Raw genomic sequence first — 20,402 nt, 5'->3', positions numbered from 1 at the left:
ATCTCTACGAAAATCCGGATGCTTCCCGTATACGAGTTGACGCGAGCGCGCACTGGACGGGCATCTGCGAGCAGGATTCTGTTCCTTAAGGGAGACTAGACCGTCTCCCGCATCACTTCGCTACCGCGTCGCGTGTCCGTCGGCAAGATGCGAACGCTTTCTTAAGCGAGAGAGAAAACCGGAGCGGCAGACGCCGCCACGCGAGACTCCAGCCGGAGCTGGCCGTGCACGCATAAATATATCTTTTCAGTCTTGTGCCTGTTTCGTTAGTTCAGAGTTTGTTGGGACGCCCGAGTGAGGGGCTGCACAGCGGAAAAACCCTGCAAGATTTGGGATGCTGTCTATCCTCCGCTACCTAATACTCCCCCCCCCGCCACCCGACGCGTCCCTCTGCGTCGGCGCGTCCCTCGATTAATGTTGCGAATTCGGCTCCTTCTTCGGCCGGAGCCAGAAAAAGCCGAGCTGTTCACGTCTCCCTCTCCAAAACCGACTTCGCCACCCTGCGGCTGCCTGTGCTCGCCCTCAGCGCCCCGGTGGAGTCTGGCGAGGGGTTCGTGGCCGCGCCGCTGCGGGGCTCGCCCCGTTTCGGTTTTCAGCGCAGAGCATTTCACGCGTCTCCTAAGGCGCGTTTCCTCCATCGCCCACTTTCGCGACTCGCCTTGCCGAGTCCGCTCAGACGCACCGCCACGCAGGCGCCGCACGCCGGCGCCTGCTCGCCCTCCTTCTCCCGCAGGCACGCCAGATGGAAGACGTGACCGCAGGGGAACGCGGCAATGGCGCTTTGGCTGGATCTCGCCGTCGGCGCCCCCTTGCCGCGAGCCTCCTCGCCCCGCGCGGTCGCGGCGTAATAGGCCTGTGCTCCGCTTCGGCGGCCGTCGGCGCGACCCGAGGCCGCCGCCGCCGTCGGACGCGCGGAGGCCGCCGCCGCGGCGTGCGACGACCCGGCTCGATGGCGCGCGAGAAACGCGTCGAGTGCGCTCGCGGGCGGCGGCAGAAGAAGGTGACCGCGGCAGTCGGCACACGTGAGGGCGGCTTGAGGAGACAACGACGCGGTCGCGTTCCCCGCGGAGAAGACTTTGATCGCAATCGCCCGGCGCCGCGTCGCCTCGACTTGACTGAACAATGCAGACATGTCCGCGTTCGCCAGCGCCGAGTACGCATCCAACAGACTCTGCTGGTAAGACAGCCCACTCAGCATGCTCGCCTACGCAAACGACAACACGCGCGACACAGAAAACACGCGACTCTGAAAACGCCGCACACAAAACGCCTGCGCTGCCACATACAGCCAGACCGTTCGCACAGCCTCATACACAGTCAAATATACATATGTATAAATGTAGGTATGTAGGTATGTAGGTATGTATGGATATGTATGTATATGTATGCATGTATCTGCATACGCATTCGAATGCAATCACCTATCTTTTTTGTATGCGAAGACTGAAAGCAATGCGGACGGTCAATCTTGTCAGCATGGTACAGCACGTCTTGCTCGTCCGAGCTGTGTTGTCCGCCGCGTGTCGGGGGCCGCTCCGTTGTCTGCGTGTGTCGTCTCGGCGTTGTGCGTCGGGCCTTACTAGCGGTCGTTTAAAGACAGCGAGCTGGGCGTGTCGGTGTGTCTTGGTGATGCGCTTTACAGTCTCGGGCAGCGAGGAAATGGCCATGACTCCAGCGTGAAGGATGCAGGAGAGGAGCTCCGAGAGGACGAGCTCGTAGACGAGGCCGCGCAGCGTTTTGCGCTCGCGCTTCGAGCCGCCCCGGGCGGCGGCGTCTCTTCCAGGCGAAGAACCCGCCCGCGAGGCCTCGGCGGTTGCCGGCGACGCGGCGGAGGCTTGCGGGAGCTGCGGGAAGGCTTGCTGCGCGCGGACGACGAGCGCGAGGAGACAGAACCAAAGGTCTTCGAGCTGCTGTTTGTGGAGCAAGTGCGCGTTCCGCCGCCCAACCCAACTCGCGATCTGCACCAGCTGGAAGAGACTCGCGACCTCCGCGATCCCCGCCCACCGCGTGTCGCCCTCGGGGGCCTCCTCGTCGAAGGCCAAACCCGAGGCCAAACAGCTCCCGTTACTCCGGCTGTCGGCGAAGGCGCAGGAGCCAGGTCTCTCCGCACCCTCCCGCTCACCCCGCGGTAGCCCACCGCCGTCGTCGGTCCGGTCCCGCGAGGGCTCTTCGCGGCGCGCCTCGCCGTCGCGTCGCCGCTGCGGACAGAAGGGAAACAGAAGGTCTGAGAGCTCCTCGGGGGGCCTGCCACCGACGCCGGAGGCGTCCTCGGCACCTGTGAGAGGCCCGCGCTCCCGACTGGCTGCCCAGCTCGCGCGCGGCGCCCGGGCGCCAGGAAGGCCCGCGAGCGCCGCGCCTCGCCCGTCGCCGTCGCCGACCAACGGAGGCGCCCGGAGGCCGGAGGCACTCGACGCGCTCTCGCGCCTGCCGGTGAGACGCCCGCCAGGCCTCCCGCCCGCGGCTGGGCGGTCGCCCCCACGCGACTTTGCGTGCGACGCAAACGGAAAGCACGCCTCTGGGCGGCGAGTCTCGTCGTCCGTCGCGGCGCCCGCCGCAAGGCTGTGGATCGGGTGCGAGGGCGGGTAGCGCGGCAGAAGGACGCGGAGAATTGGAAGAATGTCGAAGGAGGGGACGAGAAAGAGCGACCGCAGACGATCCAGATCTTGCGAGAAGGCGTGCTGAAACAGACGAATGATGCCCTACACGCAATCCGAACGCAACCACAGAAATCAAAGATCAGCTCCGCGCCACGCAGAAAGAAATCTGAAAACAAACGCAATGAACTGCCCGTCTCGACACACGCCACGGCAAAGCGACGCCATAGGTGACGCAGAGAGGACAGACGGCAACACGCAAGGTCGGGCGGGCTGCGGCTGCAAGAGCTAAAGGCCAGCAACGAACACCTAACAACTCCTGACTGGAACCGAAGCCCATAGAAAAGCGAAGGGGGGGGGGAGGCAGACAGAAACACGCTATTCTGGCCTCTTTTCCGCCCCTGCCAAATGCGAGATCCATGCAGCGGCACCCGCGCCACAGAATGGAACGCGAAAAGCTTTCGAAACACATGCCAGAAACGTGTGTAATAACGAGCGAGCCTCGAAGTCCCCGTTGCAGTTTCGCCGACGAGCACCCTGACCGGGCCGCACGCATCTCAGCGGTTACCCCCCGCTGTGTGTGGAGGGCGCAGAAGCACGCAATGTTCCTTCTTCCTTCGCTTCAGCTGAGGGGCGACCCGACGCGGCCGAAACTGAACTCAAAAAGGCGACTTTCGGGGTTCATACTCACCTGGAAGTCGCCTGTGCGCTCGAGGAGATACGCGCACGCATCCAGCACTTGGAACTCCTCGCAGACGCGGAGACAGGCCGCCAAGGGAAACCGCTCCTGCTGCTGCAGGACGGCACACACTTGTCGCGGGTCGTGCTGGCAGAGCAGACGGATGTACCTGGATGCAGGAGATGAAAGCGCAAAGAAGGCGATCGCAGAAAAGGAAACCCGGAAAAAGACGAGAGGCAAGCTCACCGCGGCCGCCGCGCGCGACCACACATCGGAATGAAATAGGATCAGATACGCGAGCGATAAGTCGATCGAGGCAGACACGGAGGGCGATCGCATGGGACGCACGGAGCGCAGGGCCTGATCCGCCTGCGTCGCAACGGAGGACGACATCCCCCGCAGCGCGGCGTGAGCACACATCGTCCTGAGAGAGTGGAGGGCGAGAAAAAGAATAAAAACACCGCCACAGGAGAGGCTAGGAATGGAAAAGCGCCCGCAGGGCGACGCACGGATGGGCGCCGAATGAGTAGGGGTCCTTTCAGAAACAAGGAGCGCGCCGCTTCCCACCCGCACTCGCACTCGGCCCCCGCCCTGCGCACCTGACGAACTGACTGTGGAAGAACGCTGTCTGCTCCGCGGGAGAGGAGAAGAAAGAGGAGGCCTCCGCCGTGCGGCCTTTCGCGCTGGACGGGCCGTGCCGGCCGCCCCCCGCCATCAGCGCCTCAAGCAGCTGCAGCTGCAGCTTGGGGTGCCCATCGAGGAGATCAATGATGGCGCCAGGGCTCTCAAACAGCACGACGCTGTTCGCCGGGGCGTCACTCCGAGGAGCGGAGCCCGCGCCTCTGGCGAGCGCCTCCTCCTCGCTCCGCGAGCCTCCCTCGCCTCCGCGGGGCCCAGGCGCCGCGGCAGCCGCGGCGGCAGCGTCCGCCGCTCGAGGCTCACTCGCGCGGGTTCGCGAGCGAGAGGACGCAAGCGCGCGTTGCTGCTGCAGTCTGAAGATCTCGCAGATGAGGCGCGCGCTGCTGTCGCAGTCGAGCTCCACGAGGTCGGCGAGATGGCGCGAGACCGCACGAAGGAAGCTCAGAGAGTCGACGAGCTCGCGGCGCCAGGGCGTCGCCATCTGAGCGCAGCCTCGGGGCCTTTCGGCCTCCTCTCCGCTCGGCTTTTCCGCCTCAAGTACGAGTTCGCGAATGAACCGGAACACGTCGCGACTATCCTCCTCATCGACCCACTCTCGCGCGTCGTCTCCCCCGTTGCCTTCGCCTCGGTGGCGACGCGGCGCCCGCCGGCGCTGCGCCTGCGCGTCTTCCTTCCCCGCTTCGCTGCCACTGTCTGCTGCGCACGTCCCGCTGCGTGCACGCCGAATCCACAGCGCCAGACTCGCATCGTAGTCTCTCTCGGCTTCGCACAGGAGCGCTGCCGCCCGCAGGAAGCCGAAACGCTTGAGCAACAGCTTGTGGGACCCGTAGAGGCTCAAGGCGCGAGCCGCGCTGCGCCCGCGCGCCTCAGCGCCCTCGCCGCGAAGCCGCGCGCCGCTCCACGCCGTGTCCGCCTCCTTCTCGAGCCACGCCAGCAGCATCGCCTCGCGCAAGCCCTGATCCCAGGCGAAGGAGGGCGACCGCGGCGCCGAGGTGGCTGCCGCGGCTGAGGCCGCTCTCCTGGTGCACGATTCGAACTCGATGGCGGCGGGCGCCTGAATCGAGGAGGTCAGAAGCATCGCGCGGAGCTGCTGAGGCTTCAACGCGTTCGGCAGCGGCCGGCTTAGGAGCGGCAGCAGGAGGTTGATGCTGGGAGGCGCGTCGCAGAGGAAAAACTGAACGACTTCGCAGCGCAGCGAGGCGCTCGCGAGGACTTGGTCTCGCACGCAAAGCACCCCCACAACAAACAGACGCCACAGGACCGCGTGCATCTCCTGCAGCGTCCGCCGCTGCTCCCTCGCCATCGCCTCCAACGCAGCAACCGCCGACAAAAGCATATCTGCAGCGCAATCCGCGCCCGACCCGCGTTGACCGTCGTCGCCGCCTCTGTCGCCTTTGCCGCCTGGCTCTCCCTGGCGAGCGCCCAGCGCCCCTAGGGCGTTCAAATACGTCTGATGAAGCGAGGCCGCGTCGACGATGCAGTCCGCGACCGCCGGAAGTAGCAAGCCGAGCAGCGCGCGGGGAAAGTCTCTTTTTTCGGTTTTGCTGAGCGGCTCATCCGCCGCTGCGGCGTTGCCTGGCTGTGCCTCATCGCCAGGGGTCGATGAGCTCCGCGCCTCGTCGTCGGCAGCAGAGGCAATCTCGGGACTCAGGTCCGGCGCCTGCAGCGCTTTTTGCGCAGCCGGATTTGTGAGGGCGGAGGACGCAGACGCGAGAAGAAGCGCCGAGAAGAGAGAAAACGTCATTCGCGGCGACATCATGAAGAGGCGTTTGAAGACTTGCGGACTACCCCAGCCAGGCGGCTCCGGCGCGCGCGTGACGACCTCAGGCGCGCCTCCTTCCGCGGCCGACAGTGAGGGTGAAAAAAGAAAGTCGAGGCGACCGGCGAGGGCCTTGGGCGGAGGCGCAGTGGCGCGGCGGAACACGTAGTCCAGGACGGTCGCGAGAGGCGACGCGGAGAAGCACGAAGGCGGTTTCCTTCTCAGATGCTCACGCGCTGTCGGCAGGTCCACCTCCCCGCCGGTGCTTTGTCTCCAGAGGAACTCATCGCACGTTTCCCTCGCGGCAGGCGCACGCTGCGTGTCGGCGGCGTCATGTGCTTCGTCGCGCAGCTCACCCTCCGCTCCAGCCAGGCCCGGCCGAGCGCGACGGCTACGTGGCCGCCGACCTCCGTGGAGCGGATAGGGGAGACCAAGAAACAGCGAAAAGAGGAAGAAAAACACCTCCCGAGTCGCGCGAAGCGTCTCGACGTCGCGCGGCGGAACAAAGAGAGGCAGCGAGCCGAGAGAGCTTAGCGGCGTCTCTCCACGCCCGCCCGCGCCGCGCTCGCCAGCCGCAGCCTCAGAAGCCGCGCCACCCCGCAGAGCGTCAGACTCGCCCAACGGGCCTCCTCGCCACGAGAGAGACTGCTGGAGCAGGTGGATGAAATTTTTAAAGACTGCGTGCTGGATGCGGTAGGCGTCGCCAATCAGGAGCTCGACAGGTGTGCGGAAGTCCGCGAAGCCTGAAGAAAAAAAGACGCAAAGACAAAAAGCCGCCAACGGTCGCTCAATACAGACACCGACCCGACGGAGATCAACCAGTGTTACGGATACTCAGGAGCACCAACAGGCACAGGCCACCTCGCCGCACATACGTTGCACCAGACACTCACGAGGCAAGGCAGCGCGTACCGAAATAGAATGCCTGGACACCTCTGCTCCAATATCCAAAACATACGAACTTGCTTATTTACATATATCTATATGCATGCCTACATTACAGCGACTGCGTAGAAGTGCAGAGTCTATCCCTCTGCATCAGAGCCGTGTTAGACGAAGGGAGTGCAGATATCGGCTCGACTGCAGGGGTTTCAGGCCAAGCCGCTGCAGGTCTTTGCGAGAGCTTCGCGGTTCCTCACCTCTGCTGTAGGCTAGGCACACGCCCAGCCACACGCGATGCACAGACACCAGCTGGAGAATCTGAAGAAGGTCGGCTGCGCCTGCTGCGTTCGCGCAGCCTACACTGTCAGGCGTCTCCGCCTCAGGCGTGACGACACGGCCGGCTTCGAGTGCAGGCGACGGTGCGAGGGCGTGGGCTGGCGAATCGTGCATTTCGATCCCGAACAGGCGCATGAGCACAAACTGAAGCAGATGTCGAAGCAGGCGGTATTTGAGCAACTTCTCCCTTACAACGCGCGTCATGTCCAGATTCGCGCCTTCGCTTTCTGTCGCGCGGCCTTCCCGCCCTGGCGCCATTGCGAGGTGTATGTACAGCGGCCGGAGAAGGGAGAACTGCGCGTCGTCGGCTTCCTCCTCTCCCTGCGTGAGAAGCTGAAGCAGCGACGCAGCGGGCAGGGCTCTGTCTTCTCCAGAAGAGGGCGTGTGCCGTAGTACCACCTCTTTCGCAGCGGCTTCATTTATACCTGCAGCAGAGCGGTCTCTTTCCGCGTGCGCCGTTTCGCCTCGCACTACCCCGACTTGCTCCAGTCCTTCTCCGCGGTCGCTGGGCCCTGGGCGGGTGGCCTTCATCGCCGACTCTAGCTCAATGAGCGCCGCGAGAAGAGGGGTTTCCTCCACTGCGTCGTCGCCGATAAACCGCGTTAGGTGCCTCAGCAGGACTCCGGGAGTGGCTCGGCTCGTCGGCGCGGCCTCGTCGTCGCTGCCCCTCTCTCTCTTGGCGCAGTCTGCGGGCGCCGCCGCGTCCGCAGTCTTGTCACCCAAGAGGCCGCCCTCGAGTTGGCCTTCGAGATGCAGAACGAGCGCGGTGACGACGTCGGGATCAAGCGCGGCGGACGGCAGCTCTCCCAGCACGAGGTAGCGAATGAGCAGAGAGAAGAAAATATGACGGACGCTGTCGCCAGCGGGGGGCTCCGCCGGCGCGAGCGCCGCGCACGCCTCCTCATCTCCGGCGCCGGAAGAGGGCGAGGGCGACGAGGCGAGCTGTCCCTCGGACTCGAGTTGATCGATGAGCTTGGTGAATGCGCGGAAGACGACGCCGTTCAGGAGCGGATACAGACGCAGACTGGCGACGAGTTCAAAGACGCAGCGCGCCAGCAGGGCGACCAGCTCTCGCCAGAGCCTGTCGGGGGGTGCGGTGGCCTGCGCCGCGGGGAGGAGCGAGGGGAGAAAAGACGAAAACCAACGCCGGTGCCTGAGTGTCGCCAGACAGAAGCCGCGGGAAACAGCCGCGGCGAGCGAAGGAAGGGCCGCCGTCTGCTGGCGCAGGACGCGATGCGGCGAGAAGCACAGCAGCGGCGGAAGGCGGCCCTGAGAACATGAAGCAGAAACGCGAACAACATGACGTTGTGACATGTAAAAGACAGCGGACCCTCGAGAGTCAGGGGGAAACCGCAGAAAGCGGAGGAAAGTTGACTCGAAAGGCGGGAGGCGCGCACGGGCTTCAAACAGAAAACGAAATAGACGCAGCGAAGGGGTCGCCTCGCACAGATCACCCCCTCTGGAGTTCTCGTTGTTGTCGGCTGTCTCTCCGCCCTTCCTGCTGCAGCGCAGCTTCGTTTCAGTGTGAAGCGCTGCAGTTGTTTCTGTCCTGTCTTGCTCGCAGCGGCAACGCGAGCAGTCGTTGTACCGCCTTCTCGCTTCTGCCTCGCAAAGCGACTCACATCGTAGAGACACTTCAGGACGGCGAGCGCCTCCAGACCGCGCCCCGCAGCGAGCAACTCCTCGAGAACTTCCAGCCAAGACCGCAGGCGAACGACCACGAGGCCCTGCAGGAAAAGAGAAAAGGAGAGGCGCAGCGGCCTGATCGGAACCAGGCGACGGGGCGGATGCAACTCCGGAGCGACAAAGCCGAGGTGGACACGGACGAGCAGGCCAGAAGGCCACAGGCCCGCAGGGAAGACCAGAGAAAACAGAGAACTCCTACCGCGTTTCGCTGCTACGCAGTCACTCGGGAGTCGACGCCCTCCACGTGCTGCAACTCAGGAAAACTGCGCGTGCGAGTCTGCCAACTTGCGACTCGTCGGCGCTCAACCCGAGAGAGTGACGAAGCAGTCGGGTCGCAGAGGAAAGAAAGAGCGACAGACGGCGAGTCAGTCCCCCGAGGCAGCGAGCACCCTGGCGCGGACGAGGGGCTTTCCCCCCCCTCCCCCCCCCCCCGCCGCGGTCCCTTGTGTCTCTCACCTCGAGCCCGACAACCCAGATTTCGGTCGTGCCTTGGTCTCCCGGGCACCGGAGGCCTTCTCTGGGCCTCCGCCTGAGATCTCCGCCCTCTGCTTCGTCGCCGGCGCGCCCGCCCCAGTCCCCCTCATCCTGGGCATCGAGCAGCATCTCAGCCAGTCGCGGCTTCGCGGGCGCAACGCCTCCGTAGCCGAGGCAGAGCGAGTTCGCGTAGGAGGCGGCGAAGACTGGAAGGACGTCGTCGGCCTCCTCCGCGGCACTTCCGGCCCCAATCGTGTCTCCGCCGGCCTCACGGCTCGCGCCCTTCGAGCCGGGCTGGCGGCGGGCCTCCGGCGTCTGGGCCTTGGCGCCAGCGAGGAGACGACGGGCTGCAGAGTCCCGCCTGGCGACGCCGAGAAGGCCGTACGCCACCCCCCCCCAGGCGCTCTGCCCGGAGGACGCGACTCGCGACAGGGGCGACGTGGTGGGCGGCGACGCGAAGGGCGAGCCGGGAGACGCGCCCGAACTTCTGCGCGTCTCGCGCCGCTTCTCGCGTTGCTGCCGCACGAGCTGCGTGATGAGGGAGATGTCTGTGAAGCGGTAGTAGACCGGGTTGGCGAGCGAGACGTCGACGCGCTGCAGCAGGCGCAGCTCCACGGAGGAGGTCGGCGGGCGAGGCGAGGCGAGCGCGGACGCGAGCGGGTCCACCGCTGCACTCATGAGCTGATAGACGCTGAGGATGTTGCCGGCGTCGAGGACGCAGAGAACGGAGTCTTGGACTGCCATCAGACTCTGAATGGGGTGCGACACCGAAAACACGCACGCACCAGGCTCGACGACCAGGCCGCCACTCCCCGGCGGCGCCGAGGCGCCCCGCGGCGCTGCCTTGACCTCGAAGAGCTGAATCTCGCAGGAGAGGCCGGCGGCGAGCACCGGGTTGTCAAACAGCCGCTGGTGGCGGAACGCCGCGCGCAGCCAGGTCACGCAGGGGAGGTCAGGCAGACACGTCTGCGGCCTCTGCTTGTGACTGGCTTCCTGCGAGCAGGCGGCCGCCGTTCGCGGCTCTCCATCCCCCCCGCGCAGAGTCGCGCCGGCAGAGGGCGACGAAGGGGCGACGGGTGAGGATGCGGCGGCGCTCGGAGAGCTGGCGAAGCTAGGCGTCTGCGAAAGCTGCCGCCGCCGCCCCCCGTGCGTCGCGTGCGCACTCCGCGGGGTAGACAAATCTGTGCTGCCTCTGCGCTCGCTGGCTCTCCCCCCCGCGGGCTCTTCACTCCGCGCCTGCTGCCCGAGCGCCGACAGCGACCCCGCCACGAGGTCGATGCGATAGACGAGCGCCGGCAGCGGCAGCAGCCTGAGGATTAGCACAGCGTTGCTGCAGGCGACTGCGAAGATCTGAGCCTCGTCCGCCGGATGAGGATCCTCAGGGAAACCGTCTGAGTCCACAGGCGGGGAGGCCGTGCCGCCGAAGATGCCCGCCCGCCGGTCGCCATGTACCGCGCTGCCAGGTATTGCGCGCCCCAGCAGCGGCAAGGAGCGGATGCCTCTCTCGAGAGCGGCCCGCGCGCCCGCCTCGCCTCGCGCTCTCCCCCCCACAACACCGTCCTCAAAGGCCTGTCCGCGGGCGCCTAGCAGCCCGCGCACCGCGAACTCCGCAGCGGACGGCCGAGCACACACTCGTGGCGGCGGCGCAGGCAGCACGCGGATGTCGATGATGGCGCCGAGGGAGCGAATGCCCGTGGTGACGCACCTGCGGTCGCAGGCCACGGAGAGAAAGGTCTTCTGGAAGGAGATGACAAACAAATCGCCGCGCTCGTCGGCGGCTAGAGCAACGGCGAGGGCGCCAGAAGGCAGCACACTCGCTCGGCCTAGAGAGGGCACAGGCCACAAGTCTGAGCCGTAGAACGAGGCACCGCCCCCCGGAGTCGCCACGGGCGCCTGCGAGACCGCCGCCGCGCTTCTCCCTCCAGTGGCCCCGCGCAGAGTCGCCTCCGTGAGAAACCGCAGGCAACAAACGCTGCTGCTGCTTTTCGAGTCCGTCGCCTCTCTCCCGCTCTTCTTCGCCTGAGGCTCGCCAGAGCTTTGAGCGGACGAAAACGGGTCGCGCCGCGGCATCCCGTCGCCCGGCGGCCGCCCGCCTCCGTCGTTCTCCGCGGCGGGCGCCAGACTTGAGCCTGCAGAGTCCTTCGAGAGCGCGACCAGCGTCGCCTGGTAGCCGCGCAGAAGAGGCACGCGCTCGGCCTTCGTCTCTGACGCAGCCGCCTCGCCCCACGCGTCCGGCGGGGTGTACGTACACCCAGGCGGCAGGGGCAGTCGCTGCACCTTGCTCGAGTGGATTTCATACAGCGCGACGGTGCCGCTCTTGTAGCCCACGAGGAGGAAGCGGAGGTTTTCGGCGAGCGCAATCGAGGCCACGGCGCCCACCTTGGCCTCCTCCGGCGCACACGTCGCCGCGACCTCACCCAGTTCCACAGACAGAAAGGCCGACGTGCCCGCGTCTGCGGCGCCAGGCGCACCAATCGCGCCAGGCGCAGCGTGCGCGTCAGCCGATTCAAGAGGAGGCAGGAAGAGCGGAAAGGCCTGTGGCGACGCGAAGAAGGACGCGAAGAAGCTTCGCCGCGCGTCGGGGGTCTCCGGTAGGGCGGGCAGCGCGTGCACATCCACCAGCAACGCGAACCCGCGGGACGTGCCGATGCTTAGCAGATTCTGCACGCTGTGGAAGCACGTGGGAAATCCCACTGAGGCGACGAGGGACTGCAGCGACGAGAATCTGAGACAGTCGCACCCGAAACCCACACACGCACACCCGCGTAGAAACACACACATATGCACAAACTGCAAGCGCGTCTGTCTCGCGCCCTATCTACCTGGCGGCGTCGTGACAGTTTGATGCGCCTTTGGTGAGGCGCGCGACTCACCCCTGCGCAATGGTATCGAACACGCCCGTCGCCTTGTCGGTGGGCGCCCGCACTATCTCCAACGTCTTCTCGGGGGTCTCGAAGTCTTCCGCGGGTCCGCCCTGGTGACTTTCGTCTCCGTGTCTCCACGTCGCCGGCTTTTCCTGTCGCCTCTGGCATTCCGCCCCCTTCCTGGTCGTCGGCGGCTCCTCATTGAAAGGCGCGAGGCCGAGACTGTTGAGGGCTGCTTCCTCAAGCGGCGCGGGTATCGCGTCGCGCTGCCTACTTCGCCCCCTTGCTCTCCCTTCTGGCGACCTGCGCGCGATTTCGCTGCCTCGGGCCTTCTGCTTGAGGGCCGCCAGCCCCCGCTGCGGGTCAAGGTGCCCGCGGGCGTCTGGCCTGCCCACCTCCGCGGCTTCGTCCTCCTCCGCAAGGACCCGTGCCGCTTTGCGCGCCGCGGCACCGCCCCAGAGAGCCGCGCTGCTTCTGCATGTCCAGCGCAGAGGAGAGTCGCGAAGCAGCTGCAGCGAAGACGCGAGAGACGAGGGCAGCGGAGGCGAGGTCATGGGGGCAAGGAGACCTTCCGCCGAGCGCGCAAACCTCCGCCTCCTCAGCCTGCGACACCGCGCGTGGCCGCCCGTCCGCCGCGGCCTGGAGCGGAGCTGCCCCTGGCTCTCCTCGCAGGAAGACGGCGCGTCTGCGCTGTCTGAGAGGACCGATGTGGCGCGCGAAGATCGTGCGGAAGAGCCAGAAGAAGAGACTGCTGAGGAAGACAACGGGGTCTCGGTGCCGGAGACGCCCTCTTCTCCAGCGGCGCCGCGCCGCGAAGGAGAGGCGTCGCACGAACAGGACGACGAGGAAACAGAAGACAATGAGCTCCGTCTCGCCCCGCGTCTAGGCGAGCGGGTGCTCGGGCACAGTCGGGACGCGGCGCCTGGAGTTCGCCACGAGTCGTCTCTCGCGGTCGCGCCGCGGTGAGAGCCCGCTGATGGCCGCTGGGAGCTCGTCACGCGCGATGCGGAGGCCGAGGCAGGCCTGTGCGGGGACCGCCAACCCGCGCCGCCGTCGTCGCCACTGTCTCTTCTCGCACCTTCGCTTGACTGCTGGCGACCCTGACCGTTGGGTGGTGTGTAGAGGCCGCAAGTGGAGCCCCCGGTCGTCGTCGGGAGTGCAACTTGAGGAAGGAGTGTGCTGAGATCGGCGCACGCAGACAGGAACAGGACGTGGGTGAGCCTAGGAGTCCGCGATGACGTTTCAAGCAAGATAAAGGAAGGCCTCTCGTCGCCCTCAAGGCGCATTCATCTGCGTCTTTCGATTCGTAAGAACCGCTGCTTTCTTGTTCGGTTGGCCATCGGGCCTCTTCGTTTGGAACGCGGTGAGAGACACGAGCCACTCGCTTGCTACCTGATGTAGCGGCCTGAAGGCCTCCGCGCTCATGAGAAGAGATTCTGCACAGTCCGTTTCTCTTGTGCGTGGCGTTCGCTAACCCCAAACATCGCTCAGCAGCCTTGCTGCGAGCGCTTTCCCCTCTTATTCGTGAGTAAAGCTACTGTGTCTTCCCACATTCTTTCTCGCAAGTTTATTCGCGTGGGTCTCGCCTCGTGCGCATTATTCTGCAGTTCGGGTTGGCGCAGACCGGATCGTTCTCGCCGCACGCCAACGAATGCAACACACGAATGCTTATCTAGGAATGCGGCAGTTATCAAGCAGATTAGCACTGGGGCTTGGAGTTTGCGCCCGCGCGTCTCACCTGAGCCACTCTTCGTCCTCTTCTTCGACGTCCCTCAGAATTTCTTCAACTGTCCGCGTAGTCCCTGCGAACCGCGACTTGGCGCACGCCTCGCCGCCGCTCCCAGACTCTCCCCTCTCTTCTGCGCGAACGCGAGAAGCCGAGAAAGACAAGTCTGAGCCCGTCTGACATGGAGAGTCCGACGCAGCGCAAGCGGGTGTCGCGCGGCCTGCGGGGTGTGCAGACGCCGCGTCGTGCGCGCGATACGTCGTCTGCCTCGGGAGCGGCACTTCTTGCTCATCTCGATCTTCTCGCTCGTCGACGGCGAGCGCGTGGGCACGTGCGACACCGTTCCCGAGACCGTATCCGGAGACAGCTGTGGCTCGGCTCGCCGCCCAAGTCTCCTCCACTCGCCCGTAGCCAGCTGGCCGCGTCGCACCCCCGGGGGGTCGACTGCTGTCGAGGATCAGCCTGTCGAACTCCTCGTCGTCGGAGAGCTCCTGCTGAAGAATCTCCTCGAGCGTCAGCTTTTCGCTCGACTCTCTGCGCCGCGCAGGCCGGACTTCTGCCTGCGCGTGCGAAAGCGGAGACGGGGCCGCGCACCCCGACTCGCTAGCAGCCATGAGCGCGAAAAAGAACGGGAAACAACGCCGGCTCGAGAAAAGTCAGAGCGCCAGGCGGCGGACGCGGGGTAGGGGCGGAAGAAATCGTAGACAAGGGAGCTAAGAAACACAAGAGCGAAGGCGACGACGGGGATTGGCGAAAAAAAGCAGCCGGGCAGCGGTGCCAAAGAGGCCGAGATAAAAAAGAGAGAAAGAAGAGAGACGGAAAGGAGAAAGAGAGGTGCGCGGCGAGAGACAGCCGAGGGGGACGAAGCGTCAGACACACACACGCCGACCGCCGCCTCCTGGCTGACCACAGAACGACGGCGAGAAGCGTTCGGGGAGACAAGGCAAGAAATAGAAGGACCAGAGCGCAAAGTCAGGCAACCCGAGTAGCGCACTCAGCGGCAAGGCCGAAACGAAAAACAAGGCTGAAAAAAAACAAGGCAGACCTGCTAGAGGCGTTGCCCCCCTGGTGGCAACGACACGCCGCGATGTCCTGAGCAGCTTTTATCAATCCAGCAGTTTTGGCTTACTCTGGATGGGACAAGCAAGGCGCTTCTTCCCGGTATTTTTCACACATATACAAGAAGATCGAACTCGAGGATAGTACGGGAGTCGAGAGAGAGCGAACGGAAAACCAGAAACATAACTTCGCGAGTGAAGTTTAGGGTTGAAGAGACGGGCTTCACTCTGAACAAGAGAAGAGAACCGCTGTCGACGAATGCCAGGCTAATCCACGGCACCTCTTCGCTGTACAGACACGGGGGCGCGCCACTGCCACGCTTGTCGCCTGACTACAGACCACGGGAAAATAAATCGCTTCGGTCTAACGAGGAGAGAGCCGCATCTGTAGACGCTCGCGGCCGAATACCACGTAGGCGTTTCCGTAGAGATGCGGAGAAGGGTTCACTGAGCAGGAACAAACATCAGAGAAAGCTAGCACATCGGCACGCTGGCGCCACAGATTCAGCCGCTGACGAAAAGGAGACTGGATAAAGTGCAGCGCAGTGTGCTCACGCTGCAGATACGACGCCTCTCCTGTTGGCTTCGCCGTTTTCTTCTCTCCACCCCCAGCGTATAGCCTGGCGACCCTCATAAATCGTCGCTGCGCTCTGTTTTCAGACCTTCCTAGGTCTCAGATTTTCCCGTATCGTGGCGACTGGGTGGATCAGAAAGATCGACAGCGGAGAACACTAGTAAGGGCTTGAGCTACCTGAAAGCCTTGAGGGCTCTGGCGACAGGGTAGCAGATGCAGAGCGTTCGGAAAAGTTTCTTTGGGTCTTCCGCACCGTTCAAACGGCTTGGAGGCAAGACTAGGTCCAGTTTCGCGGTGACAAACCGAAAGGGAACAGCAAGAAAAGAAGTAAGGATCGAATACCCCGTAAGCCGGAGCTCAGCTGCTGACGCGAGCGTTGTCTGTTCAGTGTGTAGCACGAGCGGGCGCGAGAGAGAACTTTCTATTTTCCTTAGCGGCGGAGGTCTAAAAATGACATTTGGCTTATCTGGCGAGCATACGGAAGGCAGATGCAAGGCAAGAGAGAGACAACGCCAGGGTAGATAGAGAGTGTAACTGTTGGGCGAGTAAAGACATAACGGCACAGACGTCTGTCGCCGACACTGTTGCCGCGGTGCCGGCGGTTCAGAACCGTGAAAACGACGACGAGAGGGAGGCAAAGCGGCCATCGCGGCCTTGAAACGAACTCTCAAGCAGCAGCCGGAGGGAACAGCGACAAAGAGAAGATAATACCGTTCGCCTTGGCTTCTTCCGAGAGGGAAAGCTTGGTCAGTCTTCTGCCACCGGGTATACAACTGCACAGCTGACGCTTTTCGCGCACACGGACAGCAGACTGCATGCGAAAAAAAGCGCTTGTCTGGCTGCTGTCTCCGTATCACGCGACACCTGGCAGCGCCAGTTGATGTTGAACCTACCGTACAAATATATACGCGCTGTCAAATCAGCTGATTCAGTCTGCAAGCGGAAACAGCGGACCGAATCGATGCGTCGATATTCGCACTTCACGGCGAGCCGTACGAACGGGAGCGGCACTGGTAACAGATTCGTAGATGCGAGTCTCGACGGATGAACTGCGCAGCGATGACATTCAGCTGCTTAATGCATCTGCCAGTCAGACCGCCCCGCGCCAAGGACGCATATCCTTGGGTGAGAGACAGGCTGGAGTTCGGCCGCTGGGATCGCGAGAACGTGGAGCTGCGCCAAGCTCCAACCTATCGATTTGAGAAAGAAAAGGCGAGAGAAGCAGCTTGCTGATATATGCGAACGTGTCAGGGTGTATATACGTCTATGTTTGGAGACTCATCTGCAGCGTGCCGTTGCCAATACGAAATATCGATACAGAACTGGGACTGAAGGCATACGGGCGGACGCCGTTGCCACGAAGACCGTCGTCTAACGAAATGCATTTCACTTCTCCCCGTCTGCTTCACGGTGGTCAAAAGAAGCATCCATCGCACAGCTGCGATATTCCTGAGTGCGTCGGGAACAGCTCCGTGCTTTTACATACACAGCCCAGAGCCGTTCTGTGACGCGCGCGGCCGCTACGCTGCTCCCCGCGTTGGCCTGCAGGCCTAACTCCGTGAACGATATACGCTTGAGTTCTCGGCGGTACTGCTTTCTAAATAACTCTCGTCTGAACGGAATGCTGCGCTGATCGCTGTTTAACCGTGCTACTTGTGGGTTATATACATATATGCATATGTATGATATATACGTATGCATAAGGATTACGGTGTAAAAACGCTCGGAGATCTACGGGACGCACCGCTGTAGGCACAGAAATTCGGCTGAGATGCCCCCGGTCAACCAGATGAAAAACAAAGGAGGCTTGGGCAATGGTGGAAGCCGGCAGAGCGGGTGCCTCTGCGTATGCGCCGGCATGGTGCCGACGGCCTACTCCTGGGCCTCCATGCGGCAGTGGGAAGCGAACAAGAGTTTAACGGGAGAAAGAGACAGAAAATAACCGAAGAAAAGTCCACAATACACAGTTATACGTAGTTCCGGGGACAAGCGTTGTGTGGGGTCTGCGCAACGCCCGCCCGCAGGTGACCTTCGCCAGACTCACCCAACTACACCTTGAATGTCGATACTTTCACACAAGGTTGGCAGACCTAGGAGACACGCGCGCGACGCACTGCATACAACGTATGCTTGTGGTATTTGGAGAGAAGAGCGTGGTTTCGTCGGACAAAAACCAGTAGTCGCCATATCCCAGGAGAGAAAGATCAGACCTTCCCCTCCTATGCTTTGTGGAGCTCTCCGTGTCTTGGTCGTTTACGCAGACGCAGAGAGGGTGGCGTCCTTCTTCATCTCCTTCATCCTTCTCTTCTCCTTGACGGCGGCAGCCTTCGACTTGCGAGCCTCGAGCTGCTCCTGGAGAGCCTTCTCCTTCAATTTCAGATTCTTCTCGTTGTGGATGGCCTCGATCAGCACGCGCTTGTTCTTAAACTGGTTACCCTTGCAACGCATGTACATGCTATGGTACCTGCACACCACCGACCAGACCAGAAACGCGCCCGCGATGCAACAGACGGACTGAACCCTCGCAAACATATCTGGACTCAGGCGCCTCCTCGAGACCCGAAAACCGCCCACACGACATGGCGAACGCGCCAAAGACTAGGAAATGAAACGGCGGTTGCCGACGACTCCAGAAGACCGGCCCGGCTAAATGTCCCGCCTCCCGCCCTTTGACGCTGCAGAAAACGCTGACGGGCTGCTCCTTCACGCGTCGTCGCTGAGCTGCCTGTGCACCGTGAGATCGGGAGACATGGGGGGTTGCACGTCCACTGCAGGGAGTCGAGTGACGTACATGTGCTTGTCGATCTTTTTGTTGTCTCTGTACTTCTTGAGGAGACGTCGGAGGACACGCTGACGCCTCATCCAGAGAACCTTGGCCGGGAGCCTTGCCTCGCGCGTTCCCTTTCTTTTTCCCTTGCCCATGTGTCGACCCAGTCTCTTAGCCTCATGGTACTGGCGCACGCGGTAGCGAGAGTGAACGGCGACGGCCTTGCGGATGATCAGGTTGTCCTTCACCAGTTTACGGATGCTGAAGCCTGTAGAACGAAAACGCCGCAACAGACGCGCAGCACAAAGAAAATATCGAGCGACGGTCCTCGAAGAGACTCCTCGCCGCCCTCCCAGCGGAGAAGTGCACCCTTCCTACGGCCCCCCTCTGCCGCCCCTGCAACAGCTGCGAAGCGATCAAACGCAGAGCTAATGTGCCCACCACAAAGGAGCCCAACGGTTCTTACTTCCACAGGTCAGCGCCATCCACGCCCTCGAGACGGCACTCTTGGCGGCGGACAGCAACGCGTCACTAAGTCGTCGCAGATTCGGAAGGGAAGGCTCCGCGGTTAGTTGGTGCGATGTACACGAAACGCATCATAAAGCAGCAAAACTACGCGGGGTTCCACGAGCCGATAAGAACTTACGGGAGTTAGCCATCGAAATGTCGCTCGTCTCGTTCGGGTCCATCCAAATGCGGCGTTGGCCGCACTTGAGGATGGACGCCGCCAGCCGCTTCTGAAGTTGGAGAGACTGAAACATCCAAACGCAGCACACGCGTGGACGGATTGCGTCAAAAAACTGGATCAGATCATGCTCCCGAGGTACAAGGACCGCCGAGTGCCGCGCAGCCGAGGGTAGCATTGCGGCCGCCTTCCGCGAACTAGAATGCGGCCCCCACAACTGCAGCAGGCTCGACAACGGCTGCTGGACAAAAACAGCCACACAAACTTGGAACAAAACCGTCGGTATGAAGCACAGACGATCGCGTTTCGCCGACGACATCCGCCACGCTCGTTCGCGTCAGTCCTACAGAACGGTGTACGTACACCGGTGACAAAATGAGCATAACCGCGGCAACAAAGCAAACGTGACTGCTACAGAGCCAACGTTCCATAGTTCACCAAGATATTGCTTCCCCCTCAGAAAAGGAATTCGAAACCAACACGGACGTTTGCCCCGGGCTGCAGCGACTTCGCCCCGCCAAATCCGCACCCCGCCAGCTGGTGGCATTCTACCGAGAGCGGCGAAGAAGCCAACTGGTGTTTCACTGGTTTGCCTCCTCCCCATTTCCAGAAAAAAGGGGAATTCCTCAGGAAACTTCGGGAGCGAGGGTTCTACAGAAACCCGTCGGCTGGGCCCGGAGAGAGCGGACTGCATGCCCTCAACAGGGAGCATCGGAACCACCCTTCAGAGGAAAACCCTACCCCAATCACCTTGGAGACCACATTATATTTTTAGATATGCATGTTTCGCTCGCAGAGAAGTAAGAGGAAAGAGTCAACCCGTGTCGAGAAACCACGCGTGGAGCATGGGCAGGGACAGGGGGGACGCCGCAGAGTAGCAAATCTCGCCTCTGGGAACGATCGTCCCGCTGACACCCCACAGCCAAGTTTATTGATTTCCGAAGCACGAGAAAAGGGAGTACCATCCAGGAGCCGAAGTCAAAAAAATTGGAAACACCCATGTTCACCCCAGTTTGGAAGAAGATACGCCGGCCAACGTCAAGCAGTGTGGGATGACCGACTGTGACCACGTAGCGCAAAACCAGAGCGTTTCGGACACTCTGTCGACCTCGTGAAGCACTCACCATTTTTACAAAGAGGTAGGCGACGACGTGGAAGAGAGAGAAAAAGAGAAAAGAGGAAATGGAACACGGCCGTCGTACATTCCAAAAAACAACACGCAAGCTCGCGACCCGGCGCGCGAGGCGTGTCGTACACCAACCCTCTGTCTACAGTAGCAACAAATGCGGGCAAAGCAGGAAAAATTCAAGAGCAGGCGTCGTACCCGCCCTCTTTTGCGCGTCGCCTCTATTTTCCCTCCTCGCCGCCTACAAGCCGAATTCACGGACCGCGCGCGCAATTTCCGGGGGCACCCTTATATAGAGGGAGGAAGAAGGAGGGGCTGTGCCTTTTCGCGCGCGAGAGAATCGAGTTGCGCATTCTTGGAGGGATGCGCACACTTGCGACAACGCGCTCTGTCTCAGCTGTCCCGGGCAGACTGCGCGGCGCGTGTCCGCCCCGCAGGCGCTCGCCCACAGCGAGCAGCCTCGCAGCGGCTCAGGTTGAGCGTGCGTGCGCGGAATCTACCCGCAGCGGAGACTTCTGCAGGAGGCTGAGGTTTTAGAGGCGAACGACTGGGG

At 62.8% G+C, this 20,402-nt stretch overlaps 2 protein-coding genes across 2 annotated transcripts; both read right to left on the bottom strand.

The window, feature by feature from the left end:
- Positions 1-607: 607 nt before the first annotated feature.
- On the bottom strand, positions 608-14,253 carry BESB_020510 (uncharacterized protein; the record flags this gene model as incomplete). The annotated part of the gene is made up of 11 exons (XM_029360760.1): positions 608-1,204; positions 1,581-2,699; positions 3,286-3,442; positions 3,873-6,414; positions 6,811-7,204; positions 7,289-8,158; positions 8,512-8,616; positions 9,032-11,774; positions 11,923-12,481; positions 12,536-13,092; positions 13,652-14,253. The coding sequence occupies 11 exons, from the start codon at positions 14,251-14,253 to the stop codon at positions 608-610; spliced, it is 10,245 nt and encodes a 3,414-aa protein (XP_029216119.1).
- A 3,271-nt stretch (positions 14,254-17,524) lies between these two features.
- On the bottom strand, positions 17,525-19,850 carry BESB_020500 (ribosomal protein RPL19; the record flags this gene model as incomplete). The annotated part of the gene is made up of 4 exons (XM_029360759.1): positions 17,525-17,735; positions 18,063-18,306; positions 18,685-18,790; positions 19,686-19,850. The coding sequence occupies 4 exons, from the start codon at positions 19,848-19,850 to the stop codon at positions 17,525-17,527; spliced, it is 726 nt and encodes a 241-aa protein (XP_029216118.1).
- Positions 19,851-20,402: the final 552 nt, after the last annotated feature.

The sequence above is a fragment of the Besnoitia besnoiti genome, chromosome XI (assembly GCF_002563875.1).
Source record: "Besnoitia besnoiti strain Bb-Ger1 chromosome XI, whole genome shotgun sequence".
NCBI lineage: Eukaryota > Apicomplexa > Conoidasida > Eucoccidiorida > Sarcocystidae > Besnoitia > Besnoitia besnoiti.
This window is presented reverse-complemented; position numbering and strand designations above follow the sequence as displayed.